Source organism: Centruroides sculpturatus, unplaced genomic scaffold (assembly GCF_000671375.1).
Source record: "Centruroides sculpturatus isolate CEXI.00-Female unplaced genomic scaffold, Cexi_2.0 scaffold561, whole genome shotgun sequence".
In the NCBI taxonomy this organism is placed as follows: Eukaryota; Metazoa; Arthropoda; class Arachnida; order Scorpiones; family Buthidae; genus Centruroides; species Centruroides sculpturatus.
This window is the reverse complement of record NW_019384786.1, coordinates 79,731-95,388: the sequence shown is the minus strand read 5'-3', so window position 1 is coordinate 95,388 and position 15,658 is coordinate 79,731. Positions and strand designations below refer to the sequence as shown.

Sequence of the window (15,658 nt, the reverse complement as noted above, 5' to 3'; positions counted from 1 at the left end):
ATTATTTTTTGTGGAATATTTATTTAATTTTTATATTTATAAATTTCTAAGAAAATTAGTTACGTTGAATTTTTTAAAATATATTAATAGTTGTCATTTTTCAAAATCTTAAAGAAAAAAAAAACACCTTTTAATTTCTACAAAGAATTTTTAAAAAGTAATATTAAAGTTTTTATACAATTTTTCCAAAGTTTATTTGATTAAAGTCATAGTTTACTTTTTTTATATTAATTATAAAATTAAATAAAAAAAGTTTGGTAATAAAGAAAGTTATTTTTACTTTTTTATAAGTAAAAATAAAAATAATTTTATAAAATCTAGACAAAAAGAAAGGAATGATTTCTTTATAATAACCTTTTTTTTAATATTTAATCCTTATAGCTTTAGGAAAAAATCGAAAAAATCTCTATAGATAACAAAGAATATATACTTAAAAAGAATTTTCAAACAATTTTTAATGTATTTTACCAATCATTAGTTTCTATTTGATCTTGGAGCAAGTATTATTACTAAAGAACTAATTGGCATAATTATAGATGGAATGAAACATTTGATTAATGATAAGAATTGATTGGTTCAAAGTGATTAACTTTAATAATGTAGGAAGCCTCTTAGTTAAAGCTGTGCTTAATTAACATCATTTCGTATTCCAGTCTATGGATAAAGATATAGTTTTGACGGTTTAATTCCGCTCTCTAATCATTCTTGCCTTAATGATAATTTACCTGTTTTAAACTAAACATTTTCTACTAAAATGTTATATATTAACTTCTACAAATAGATTTCTCTTATAATCTGAAGTATTTAATACTTTTTTGGTATAAGAAACAAATTATCTAACTGTAAAATGATTTCATATATAAAAGAAATGAATGTTATAATTCATTTAGGCACAGAGATCGATTGTGCTAGTAAGGTCGCAGAAATGACCATCGTTAATATAACACTAACTCTTTTAACACTCCTATTTCCGGTCACTAATGTTACTTTTCTCCTAGTAAAAAAGCTCCATTATCATAATCATCGCAACTTCTTTCTTTTTAATTATCAGAGCCATGAGATAAAAGAAAACAAACAAATAGAAAAAGCTACTTGGTAAATACCGAAGCTAATGTTTAAAATAGAAGTTTAATGTTTACAAACTCTATAAAACATTAAACAATCTGAAAACTTTAACAATTATTTAAATAATGTCTTGATTTCCATAGAAACATTTATGGAGAAACCGTTGCTAGCTTTTTCTTCCTTTTTTTTTCATAAGAAAAGCTAAGTTGCTGAGTAAGCAGTATCTCCGTCCAGGCATGTTGAGAAGAGCGGGTCAAACAGTTTGTAGAGGAAAGTCAATAAAGAAACGTTAAATGTGCCGAAATTAGTATTTACTGTTGCTTGGCCAAAGATCTTCTATTGTATTTTCTCGAAATACTCTACTCTTTCAACTAAGTCGTCTCGCTATACAAATATTAATTTGAAATATATTAACTCTGACTTTACAATGCTTAACTTACGACTTGCTACGGATTTATGAAGGAATTAAGTATTATAAATCATTGTTTCTTGTCTAAAAATATAAAGGAAACTTTTAAAAGTTATTGATTTATATTATTCATTTATTTTTTAATTAAAATTTAAATCATTTATAGATATATCGTTAATTTTATAAAATTCTGAACAATCGAAAAATAATATTCTAATATTAAAGAATTATTGTTTTTTTTAATTATTATTTCTTGCTTTAATCTTCCATTTTACGAATAATATTTTTAAAAATGAGAATTATTAGAAATGAAATATTTAATTTCAAATATTAACTTTCACTAAGGAAAAAATAATCTTGAATATCATACATTAAGAAACTTCAATTCTACATTAATGAAAAAAAATTCTAATCATAATTCAATGCTGAATATTTTTTTAGTTAGTATATGAGGATTTACTGTTAATGCTTACGTCAATCTTTCCAACTGAAAGTCTTCTAGTCTTTCATAAAAAGTAGTGACAATTCAATCAGAGATTTATGAGTTATTCGATACTCAAGAAAATTCTTATAAATAACTATAAAAAGAACTCGAAGAAGTACCTTGAAAGCTAAAATTCTAGACATAAAAGATGCATTATTTCCATTTTCTGAAAGTTTTTGTATCAAATTTAGTAAAGAAAACGGAAAATGTATGTATATTTTATTTATTTTAATTATAGGAAAATTCCGCTAATATATTTGATAAATGTAAGAATTTTGATACTTGACAAAAGTTATGTATAATCCTTCTAGAATGGATTATGTAGACCTCATATAAATAGATATAATCTATCATTATCAAGAAAATGTATTAATTTGATTATATCTTGAATATTTATGATTCTAAATTGAAAATTCGATGCTGAACTAATTGAAAATTAATTAAAAGATTTTAAAGTATTGTGTCTAAAGGAATTAATTTAGGAAAATGAGTTCGAAGTTTTCCATTCAAACATAAATTAGTAATTTAATCATTGAGCGAATAAAAATCTAACCGAAATATTTTATTAAAATCAATTTTAAATTTAAAAAAAAATGGAAAAATTAAATTTTTTTTCTAATTCACTTGGATTGATTTAATAAAAATGTTGAGATTATCCTCACAAATTAGGATTATTGAGATCGAAGAGATAGTCCTAAAAATCTGTTTTAGCGAATTACTCTGACAATTTTAAAATTTATTTATTCAAATATATATATTTTTTAAAATATAATATCCTTTGTAAAATAAACGGCTTCTAAATCAAACGATTAAAGTTTTTGACTCGCTTCATTCAATAAAATTATTTTTGTCGAATAAAAATAAACATTTAAAATCAATTTTGTAAACAGGGAAAATATAATAATAAAAAGAGAAACTTAATAATTGCTTATAGTAAATTTAAAATAAACAAAACAACTTTATTTAAAACTTAAATAGGAAATTTAACACAGCACGAAACTTAGATGTAATTTAAAGCACACGAAATTTAAAACAAAAATTGCTTTTAAATATTGTATAAATTAGAAACTTAATAACTTAAATTTCGATTTAATTATAAACTTTCTTAAAAAATAAAATATTTTGTATATTATTTTAAATGAATTGTTGATAATCTAATAAAAAATGATACTGTACACAAAATTCCTCTGTATACAATAAAGGATTGCTACATTCAAAGGAAGTTTTTGAGATAATTATATATATATATATCATATATGATAATCTTTTGCTGTATGAGAAAAATATATTAAAAATAAAATATCTGAAACATTTTAAAGAAACCACTTCTCTAACTTTGCCTACTTCTCCAATGATAAGTTAGAGAAGTAAGCAAAGATATGTCTATTTTTACATACAGAGATATATATATTTACATGAAAGCAATCATACAAAAATACAATCATCATTCGAATACCTTTAACCAATCTTCTTTAAAATCTTAGATATTTACAGTTTCTAAATTGAGGAAAAGATCACTTACATTCCCATATTTGAAATTACATAAAACATATTTATAGTAAATATGATGTGATAAATATATAATAAATTTAATATATTCCAATTCCAATATTTTTCACTCATAAAACCAACTTAAAGCTTTTAAATTTTAATATAAAAAATTTCAAAGTACGTCATGTATGATTAAATTTAATAACTTTAATCTGGAGTAGCACATTTTTTGAGATGAAAATTGAAGAATCAGTAGCATTTTTTTAAAGTTATTACGTGTATAAACTTCCCGCATCATTATTTATCACAGATAATTGCATATTTAATACGAGACTGATGTATGATATTATAAAAGATAAACACGTCCCGTATGAATAAAATAATCGTTATTTATCCACACAATTCTTAGTGCATCTAGATTGGGATTAATTATAATCGTTTAGAATTATTTTAAGTATTTAACATTCTTAAAACAATTGTGGGATAAACTTTTATTATTAAGACAAATCTCGCACTTACAACAGAAAAACTGCCTTTCAAAGCGTTAAGTTTCTGCAGCAATCACATCAATCTGATTTTTGTTTTTCTCTCTAATGATAAAAGTTAGCCACTCCCAATGGCTCATTGATGGATTTTTTTGTCTATATACACTCCAAAAATATCATACTAGGTCTTCTCTTGCTTTACATTTCCGAATTTTATTATAGGGTGTAAATATCTTTGATTTATTACACAAAATTCTACATGACACCTAGAAAATTAGATCCTACCATTCGTTTGACAGAAGTTTTGCATAAATATGGTTTTTTTCTTTTTGTATTTTCGTCAGTTTTATTATACATTGACTTCGCTTACATCTTTCTAAATCGTTATAAAGCATAAATATCTCTTTTAACAACAAAAAAGTGAACATTTTGATAATCATTTCGGCGTAGGAAATTTTTCTACAATAAACCAAACTAATGTAGATCTAGTAAAGATATTTTAAACGAAGTTTTACATGTTTATTTTTCCTAAAAGAACCTCATAATTTGAGCTATTTTCTAGGCAAGAGGAATATCTCCTTGCTAAACAATATATAAAATATGTCTATAAATTGAAATTTCCGGTCGAGTAAAAAATTTTCCATTTTTGTACATTTATTCATTTTTTGATCGATGATATCAAAAACATCATCTACTATTGCATTGTTTTGATTTTGAGTTGTGGAATATAAAGTGTGATTTATCTTAAAAAGATAAAATTTATGAATACATTTTTGAATTTCATTTTTCTGTTGACAGATAAAAAAAGAGACATTTCTTAAAGTTTAATTTCTCAAAATATGATATATTAAACTTTGGTTTATTTTTAGCATAAGTTTACGTCTTTATAAATCCTTATAAATCGTTTGAATTAATTTATGCAAATTTTATAGAAAGTGCATCACGTCTTCAATAGTAAATATTCGAACAGAATTTTTAAAGAAATAACCAACGATTTACGCGATTTAAGCTTATTAAGAATGATTTATTTGTATTTATTCTCTAAAAATTCTCTCGATGTATAGCTGAATTTTTTTTCTTTTTAAATTTAAAATTGTATTAATATTTTTTTTTTCATTTTTTAAATAAATTTAAGCTAATAATTTTCTTCATTTCTGTTTATAACTTTATTTAATTTTATTAACGCAATTATGTCAAAATATGTTTTAATTATTATTGAGAACTACAGGCAATTTCAATAGTAAAAAAATAGCTTCCTATCTTTTATAACAAAAATAACAACATAAAAATAAAATTAATTTTACCTTGTTTTTATTTAATATATTAAATATAAATAAGAGATTTTACAAGACAAAGGAAGTTTAGAAAGATGAAATTCATTAAGAAAAATTAATCCCTACAGAAAAAAACTAAGAAGAATTATATATATAATTTATTTTTGGTATTATATATACGGATACATAATACTAAAAATTATGTATGCTTTTCTTATATAATTCTTTAAATTTATTATAACTTAAAAGATTATACCGTATAAAAGGCTTTTCCAATTCTAATTTCTCTTTTATTATTATCCATAAATAATTCGAAACTTTATACTTATTATCAAAATTTTCTGCATAATTACACGCAAAATTACAATTATCGTGGAAGATAATTCTTCTAAAATTTGTCACCTAATGTTTATATTCGTAAAATAGTTTAATGCTTAATTCAACTCGGTCGTTTATGTTAAAGCAATATCATCACTATTTGTCATCTTTGTATTTAAGTAGGAACCTTCTACAGATTAAAGTCTTGAGATTTTAAAGATTAAACTTGTGAATGTAACTTAGTGAAATCGTGATCAGAATATATTTCTCAAGCTAATTCATCGCTTCTAATAATAAACTTTAATACGACANTCGTTTCACCCAATGTCGATTTAAATACGAACATATGCCATTTAGAACTTTGCTTGAAAACTGATATTCTTCCCATTGTTTTGTGTAAAATCTTAAAACTTCCTCATCCATTAGATCTACTCCATCCTACAAAATAAAAAAAAATTATTTATAAAAATTTCATGTATAAATTAAAGAAAGAAAGACACGTCTGTAGTTTTAAAAAATGCTGTTATTATGTTATTCTGTTTGAGTGTAATAAATGAACAAACATTAGAGAAACGGAAGGACTGTATTTCATTAAGAAATACAATTTGTATCAAGATGAATTTCAGTGTACAAGATGTGCTCTGATTATGATAAGAAAAATAAATATAAATATGTGTTTACTTTACATAAATAAGTTAGTAAATCCTCCAAAATCAATACCTTTATACAAATATCAATTTGTCTTTATTCATTTCCTTTAAAAAATAGCATATTATATATGTGGTATATATATTAAAATATTAATTAGAATTATTTGCTAAAGTTTCGGGATTTTAATTTTTGTTTTTATAAATACGTTAATTTAATATAAAATACATAATTCTACCATACAATTTACGGATAAATTTTCAGAGAAAATTAATAAGGATTGCAATTAATATGCTTATATAAAAATAATCTTATAATTTATTATGGAGAATTATATTAAATAATTAAAACCTAAATGTTCTTCGAAATTTAAATTAAATAAAAGATTAGGATGTTAGACTGTTGCTGTTTGTCCCAAGAGAAACTATTGAATTCTTATACAGAAAACAAGTTTCAGATGGAATTTGTCAGATTAAATTACATTGTCTAGATTATACTTAGTTATACAATAATCAACGAAAAGAACAAAATTGTAGACAGTAATTTCTCAGCCGAGTGATGACTTTTCATCGAAAAAAAAGAGCAATAATCAAAGATAAATTGAATTAATCATTACCGTTAAATTAAATTAACTATTACACGACATTTGCGGTATAAACACACATGTACAAGTATACGTTTCCATTTATCGAATTTTGTATCGTTTCTATTGTTAATAAAAGATATTGTGACAATCTCATGATCAATAAAGAAGATACTAACACTCCTTGCTTATTAAATAATACTGAAATATAACCAAAAAAAGGGCATTTTTTTCTTCATTTATCGATTAATTTTTGTATACAACATCATCGATTCTCGATAGACAAATGTGGGGTAGAAATGTTGCACAAGTTTAGGAATATCGGAGAACTTTTGATGAATGTAACATCTGAGCCACATCGATTGCAGATAATTAAGGAAGTCTTTTACGTACAAAGACAAAGAGATTCCTTTACAAACAGAGAATTGAGGTAATGAGATCTATGCTTATTCTTAAGTTCTACTCGCTATTAATGTACTGTAGAAGATATTTATGACCAGGTGATTGGGAAGTTGTCAATTAAATCGTCAGAAAATAGCATTTAACCTCTTGATTAAGTTTGTTGACAAATTTATGCGATGTTTAATTTTCAAATTCGATATGTTTGGCAATAGTTGATCTTAATTATAATCTAAAATTAGATTTATGCTTATTCGTATATTGGATTCTCATTTATCCATTTGAAATTATATTTATAAATTCTGTTCTTGTCGATATTTAATGATTTAAATATATCATACGTACGTATAAAGTTTTAGAAAGTTGTAAACAGGAATAAAGGCGTGATATAAAGCGGAAATTTTCGCATTTCCTATCGTTAATATGCATAAATGTAATGCAAAGTTATTAACGTTAAATGCATAATTAAGCACTTAAAAGAATAATTTTCATACTAATATAATGTTTTACATTTTAAATATGTCATAAAAATTTATTCGAATTAAACTTATTTATTTAAATAATAAGGTAAGGGTTATATTTTTATTCCCTAAAATAACAATATTAAAGCTAATTAAAATCTGTTAAAAGAATAAATATTCTCATTTATAAAAAAAAATTAATTTTTGTTACAACTACTAAATTATTCTTTTGTGTAATTAAAACTGTGTTATTTTAAAAATTAAATAATGTTTTTATAAATAATTTATTTTTCTTTTCTTTTAGAAGTTTCGAAAATGAGATTTCCAATGGCAAATAATTTATTAATGAAGGATTAAGAATTTTAATTTTAATTGAATAAATCAAGTAGCCGATACATAGTAGATATATAAAATCTTATGAGAATTATTTAATTAGATATCTGCAATGCCCAGAGCTCTTTCATTTAATATATACTATAGATGATTTATCAGAATTTTGCCTGTGGCTTTCACAACTCTGGAGATGAGAGAGAGGATTTATTGATGAGTTCTCTCTGTGTTCATTAAGAAACTGTATTACTTATTTTATTTTTTAAAGGACATTATCCTGTCACAATTAAAAAAATAAACATTAATTTTTTGCTACATTTATTCGACAAACATTTAAATTTCAAATAATACAAAAATAGCATTTTTATTCTGTTAAGTTTATAGATAAATAAATTTTAAAATGCCAAAAAAATTATTATACATTATAAGAATATAAAATAAATATTTTTCTTACAAATGGCACTGAATAAATTTAAATGATATATATTTTTTTTCTTTATAATTCTTTTTAATGAAGAACGGTTTTCTCGATATTAAATTTTAATAAGGATTCTTTGAGTTATTTTTAGGAATACTTCTTTAGTTAATATCACAGAATTTCTTAGCAAATGTTTAAAGAACATTTAGGGGAAAAGAACAGGGATCGTTATGTTTCAGACAGTAATTAAAATGGTTCTCTTTGCAGTAAGACTGGAATGGCGTAAAGCAAAGGCGTCGCTTAGACGTTTAACGATCAAGCTTAGATAGCTTCAAACTCTCTTGGAGCAGAAATTCAGGGTAATTTGAAGAACCTAGATTCGAGTGTTCAGCAGAGTGTGAAATTCCAGTTACACACTGTCTTACTTTTCTTTGGGTTGCTAGAAAACACTTTCTTGCTTAAAAATGTTTATTCTTCACTCACTGGTGTCGACTCGTAAAATATTAAAATTTATTTTTAGATGAATCTTAATTTATTTACTAGAATCTGCTATAGTTACAAAAACGTTAATTCTATTTTTTTAATAGCGAAAAGTTTGAAATTATAGCGCAAATATTAAAACCAAGTTTTTCAAACTTTGTATAGTGTTTAAGATACTTTTCTAACATTAAATCCCATTATATGATGTATTATATACACTTTATATCCTATGAGAATAAAATTCAACAAAGAAATTTAAACGTGATTTTCTAAATAGTGCGTTTTTATAAGATTACACTAGAGAAAAGTTTATTTTAGATTTTAAAATCTTTCATTTAATACCTTAGAATATTTTTTTTTATATTTTATTCTCGAGTGATTCTAATTTTTCCCTTTAAAATATATTTGAAATCAATTCAGATTTAAAAATAAATTTTGATATTTTATAGTAAATCGAATTTCAAATATTCGCAATAAAATGTGATAGCCCAGATATTCCATTTCGAATTTTTAAGATTTTTTTTTCAAAGTTATGTAGTTTTTTTTTTTAAATCTGTTTATTTCCGGGAAAACAATTAGCTTGTTTCCAAGGAGCGATAGGAAATGACGAATCTAGCATAATCCGATCAATATTAACATTTAGATGGCTGTTTACATAAGAGAAACAAAGGCTTATCTAGTGCATTATAGACATTTATTTGTTTTTATTGCTATATAATTTCTGTTATAATTATTAAGCAATTCTGTCAAGAAAATAACTTTTAATTCTCTGCTAATTTTGAAAATTTCTACTTATACATAATCTGTTTTCCATAGAAAACAAAGAGAAATACTATTACTTTTGAGCCATTAGAGAATTAAATGTAAACTGAATGATGATTTAAAATAAATAACTTTTATAAACCTAAATGTTCTTCGAAATTTAAATTAAATAAAAGATTAGGATGTTAGACTGTTGCTGTTTGTCCCAAGAGAAACTATTGAATTCTTATACAGAAAACAAGTTTNAATAATTTAATAGAATTAGTTACCATGAATAATTATGAATAAATTGAATTTGCAATTTAGCAGTATCAGTTTGAATATTCTAATGAAGGAAGGGTGTTATAGTTATATAAACAATATAAATAGGATAATAGAGCAAAATACAAAAGAATTTTTAATTAAATCAATTTAAAATATTTATTTTAATACCCGAATAAATTTTTGATCCAATTTTCACTTCATTTTATAGGTCAAAACATAATTTAAAAAAGTTATTTGTAGCTAAACTTTAAATTAAATACAGCGAACTGTGTTATTTCAAGTTAAATTATATTTAATTAATTTAATCCGGGAATTAATTAATATTTATATTTTAATATTTATTTTTATCTCACTACATTTTATTTACTGATTGCTTTGCTTTTCCTCTTCACTATCTAACTTGGCAGAGAAACCTGATTTACAGGAGCAAATCAAAGTGTAAAATTTTTTTATTTCAAAATTTATTTTACTTTATTTTTAAATTAACCTATTTACAAATGACTTAACATTTAATTAAGATATTTATTCATTACATTTATTAATATTATGCTTAATTATTATAAAAATAAATAAAAAACAAATAAGAAATACAAATTTTATAGCGATGCTGTTATTATAATATCACTTACATAAAAGTTAAATCATTAACTTTGTTTTAAAATTACGTATTTATTAAATTTTTTACATTTTTTAAGATTATTTATTTAAAATACAATAACAATTTGTTGCGATAAAGTGAATAACTTTCCTATTTTGATTTTAAATATTAAATTTTAAATTATCATAAACATTTATAAATAACTTTTATATATTTAATTTACTTTATTTTACTCAGCATTTTTGTCTCTTTATTATTCTTATGAAGAATATTTTATTTAAAAACTTTTAAAAATTTAATTAATTAAAAAACGAAACTTATAATTTAATTTGTTGGCTTGTGTTGTTTAAAAACTATAGTTTAACATTGTTTAATTTACGAAATTTTAAATTTATGTAAATTTTTCCGCATTAGAAATTTTTAATATAATTAAAACTAATATTTCAATTAATCAGTAAATAAATTATAAGAACAAATACAATGTCTTTAATTTTGTACCTTATTTTCATTTTATGAAGTTAAATATTTTAGCAACTTTAATTTTTTATTAATTAACGATTTAATTGTATTGTTTTTTTTATGTATATATATTTTAACTTTTTACATTAAGAGTAAAATGGGGATTTCTTTTAAAATGAATTTAAAAATTAAAAAAAAAATTAATATCAGGTTGTGATAATATATTTATCAAAGTAGGTCATAAGAAAAAATGTTTGTTTATAAACTATACGTTTCCCTCCTTATATGTGATATAGAACTCAAATCTTACTTTATCCTAATAAAGCACTGTATTTTGTTACAGTTTCCATCAGACGTGATACCAGAGAAGGACCAAAGATAACAAGTCAACCACCTCTTGTCGTCGAGTTCACCAACAGCACAGGATCTCTCGTTACATGTTCTGCTCGTGGAAATCCAACACCAATCATCCGCTGGATAAAGACGGATGGGACTGACGTCACTAGGATCCAAGGTTTACGTCATGTTCTGTCTAACGGAACGTTATATTTTCCGCCATTTTCTGCTCGTTCTTATCGACAAGACGTGCACAGCACAATTATCCATTGCTCGGCATCTAATTCCCTAGGTACAGTCATTAGTACCGCCATACGATTAACCGCCGGTAAGTTGAAAGAAAAAATAAAACTACATTTTGTAAACACATTTGAGAAAATTTTCTTAGCAGAAGATATAAACTATACATATTTTACCGTTTTCTTTATCTTATTGGATGATTCTACATTAATATTTCAAAATGGATATTTTTCTAAACTGCGCTCGCACATAAAAGGTGTTTTTATATATAGATTCAGTATTCTACTTTATATACAACAGCCTTGTACTAAAAACTTTCAATAGTTTCATTCCAATGAAATCAATAACAGACACAACTTTATTGCCCTAAAACATATTATTTCTTGTAACCGTCACAATTCTGTAAACAGAAAAACCGTAAAAAAACTTAAAGCTTTGAATGAAAAAAAAAATCTTTAAACAGCAGTCACTCCAGGCGCATAACGGCTGATTTTTTTCCTTGACATAATAAAAATTTTTATAGATTACAAACCGATAAGCAGGTGAAAGATTAATTAAATTTTTAATTTTTTCCCTCCTTTTCTCCAACAAAAATTGGATGATACCTTTAAAAAAATCATTTCTGTTATTGTATGCTATTAATTTATTTACGAAAGTTTATATTATCTCTGTTGTAATTAATTTAATCCTATCGATAAAAAATGGTGGAGGGTTGATGAATTTCCTATTTTTTTTTTTTTTACATGCGCTATTTATATCAATAAAATTATCTCATCTGTTGTTCTTCTCATAATATAGATAAAATCACCGAAGTCGGGGGAGAATGCTATTTTTATTTTCGAATAATTAATGAAAAGTTAAAATGTGTGTAGTTGTTGTTTTTACAAGATCCATTTAAAATTTAAATTTGGCCCAAAATTGTTGACCGTTAAAGGAATTATGTTTGTCATCAGCAGATGTTGAAGCAGATAGCCAAATAGCAGTTTCTTTAGTTTTATTTTTATCTCTAGCGCCATCTGGTGCAGACTATTTTATTTCTGTTCAGTACTTTAGTTTTCAAAATGTCAAATAACTCATCCTTTTGGTTTCTTTCATATATATATAGCCTACTCCTAGTACTTAAATTTTATTATTGAATTATTTTTCTCTTTATATTTTACTTTTGTTTTTAAGGAACGTTCGTTAATTTTTGTAAATATTAAAAAAGAAAAGTAAAAAATAAAATGTTTTGATTGTTTGCAACATGTTACTCTTTTTCTTCTTTTTTTTATTCCTATCGAATGCATAAGAATTTAAAAATTAGAGACGTTATTTCTTTTGACAAATTATAACAAGTTTAACAACAGTTTATTATTGACGTTATCTTTAAAAATTAAATTATTTTTAACTTGTCGCATTTTTCTAACAAGCTGAAATTTATAAAATANGTACATTCACTTTTTTACATCGCGTTGAACATGCTGCATCAAATCAATAAATTAAGAAAAGAAAAATAATTATTTATTATTTCCTCCGAGCCAATTTCTTATTTTTACTTTTAATATTCTTTTTGCTTAGGGGAGAGAGAGATTTATTATGATTTTTTTTTTATAAAACTACATCATTTATGATTATAAAACTGTGCTAAAATTTGAAACATTAGTGGATAGTTGAGACATTGTGTTCATGAATGTTTTAATTGGATTCTTCCACACGTTTTCTAAACATTCTTAATGATAATTATAAACCAATTAACGTTTGTTTTAAGTTCTTAATGTTTTAAATAAACATTGACATTTAGATTTAAAGAAAACTTCACGTTTAAAGTATGAAAACAAAATTTCTAGTTAAATAATTAAATAAATATAATTTTATTGGATAATATCTGAAAGTTTAAACAATTTTTGTTAAAATAGATGAATAAATAAATTTATGCGTTATTTTTTTTTTATTAAAAAAATTAGTTTTTATATATATTATAAAATTTAAACATGATATATATATAATAATGAAATCTAAAAAATTTTAATATAGTAATATAAAGTTTGAAAGAATATTTTTATAAATTTATTTATTTTAAAAAGTAAACTTAATTTAACATTAATACAGGTAAATGTATTTAATCTAAATTAATTTCAAATAAAATTATAAATTTTAAAAATATTAATTTTAGTTAATACTAAAGTTTAATCCCTAATTAAAAACTTTTGCTTAAATGCTTTCAGATTGAAGTTTTGAGTCAAAGATTTAAAAAATATATGTATATTAAATATTTATGTGAAGTTTATGACCAATTACTTTTATAATTTATATAATTAATTTGTAGATTTATGAATTGTTATTATGCACAGAAATTTTAAAAATATTTTAAATATAATTTTTCTGGGGTTTAATTGTTAATAATATCATAAATAATAAAATAATTATAGAAATTAAATATAAATGTAAAATAACAGTAAAAATATTAAAGCTTATATATTTAATGTTTAATCAGTGTTGTAAAATACATACGACGTAGGTATTGAATAATGTCAAGTATGCTTATGTATTATAGTGTGTTTACAAATCATTTACAGCTTAAACAAAACATAATATAATAAACATAATAAATTTAAAATATAGTTTTTAGAAACGACGGAGAAAATATAATTAAGTTAAACTTAACAGAATAAAAACTTGCAAATTAATTTTGTGTAAATACTAAAGAAATAATATGTTATATTCATATTAATCAATTAATATTTGATACAAAATAAGAAAAATACAATAAAATATTCAATATAGAAAAGGTAAATATCAACCATAAAAAAACCTATTGGAAAAACATGGTTACTTGAGGAAGTAGAGAGAGAATTAGTCGTAAATATGTATACTATTACTTCCTCTTCTCAAATATTTTGTATGTTTCATGTTACATTTTTGATAGATGACCATTTATATTTATGAGCTCTTAAATTTTATTACATTTTGTCTTCATTTCTCAAAGGTATTGTATTAATATATAATTTATCTTCTATAATATATTACAGTATAATGAATAATTGAATTGCAATATTCTAAATGTTGATTAATTCATAGTTTTTAGGGCTTATATTCTATTGTTGTTTGTTAAGACTTTTACTAGAATTTCTTTCTTTCTTTAATTTTTAACGCTCTAAGAAAGACGTATTAAATTTTCAAACAGGAATATTTTAAAAACAATTTTTAATGCATTTAGAATTATATTATATATATCAAAGACAAAAAGTGTAAATATATAGGCTAAAAAAGTAATATAAGAAAATATGATTAAACGAAATTTAATGACAAAGTTTTCTTAAACAGGATTAATTACGAAACGTTGCTTTAGTTAGAGTGACAATTCCTGGCGATTATTTACACCATTGCTATGAAATGTCGCCATCATCTGCACATATATCAATACAGTCGTTGACATAGGGCTTAAGTCGAAAGACTCTTGGGGAAAACCAGCAAAGAAGTAATCATTGCATTTGACATATTGACGCAATTTATCAACTAATATGGCATTTGAGCGATTGTTTTATTGTCAGAACCATAGAGGAGAAATTTATCTAACAAATAACGGGTTTTTATATATATTTTTATGGTGACGGATAGTTGAAGTGAGAATAATAACTCTGCATTTGTTTACGCCAAGGCAGAACTCGAATTTATGCTGTTAAATAAAGAATTATAATTAAATATTCACGCAATTCATTTAGAAAATTAACATATAGCCTATAAAATTTAATTTTTTTCGACCGTTTATACTTTTATAATCTTTTAAAAGTATCTTCAATACGGTTTGCTTATCAGCTATATATTATGTTTACGTTTATTAAAATGATTTATAGGATGAAGTTAAAGTCATGAATTTTATAATAGATTCGAGTATATTTTGTTTCTATTATGAAGTTTCATTCACCAATCCCTCGAGAGACGTTAATTTTGAAATTATACATAGTTTTCTTCGTCATTTTACTATAAATGTTAATATTATATCCATAAAATATATAAATTATAACAAGAGTTGTTTAATGGTAAAGTTTACAAGTAAAAACGAATTATAAAATTTCTCTAAAATTTTAAAATTTATAATTTAAAATGCATACAATTATCGTATCTTAAGAGAAATTAAGCGTGTAATAAATTAATTATATTTATTATATTATTAT

General features: G+C 23.2%; 1 protein-coding gene across 1 annotated transcript in view; it reads left to right on the top strand.

The window, feature by feature from the left end:
• Positions 1 to 15,658, top strand: part of LOC111629249 (Down syndrome cell adhesion molecule-like protein 1) — a 95,411-nt gene that overhangs the window by 802 nt on the left and 78,951 nt on the right. The window contains exon 2 of the mRNA XM_023373132.1: positions 11,272 to 11,592. Within this exon, the coding sequence (XP_023228900.1) occupies positions 11,272 to 11,592 (321 nt within the window). The remainder of the gene's footprint in view (positions 1 to 11,271; positions 11,593 to 15,658) is intronic.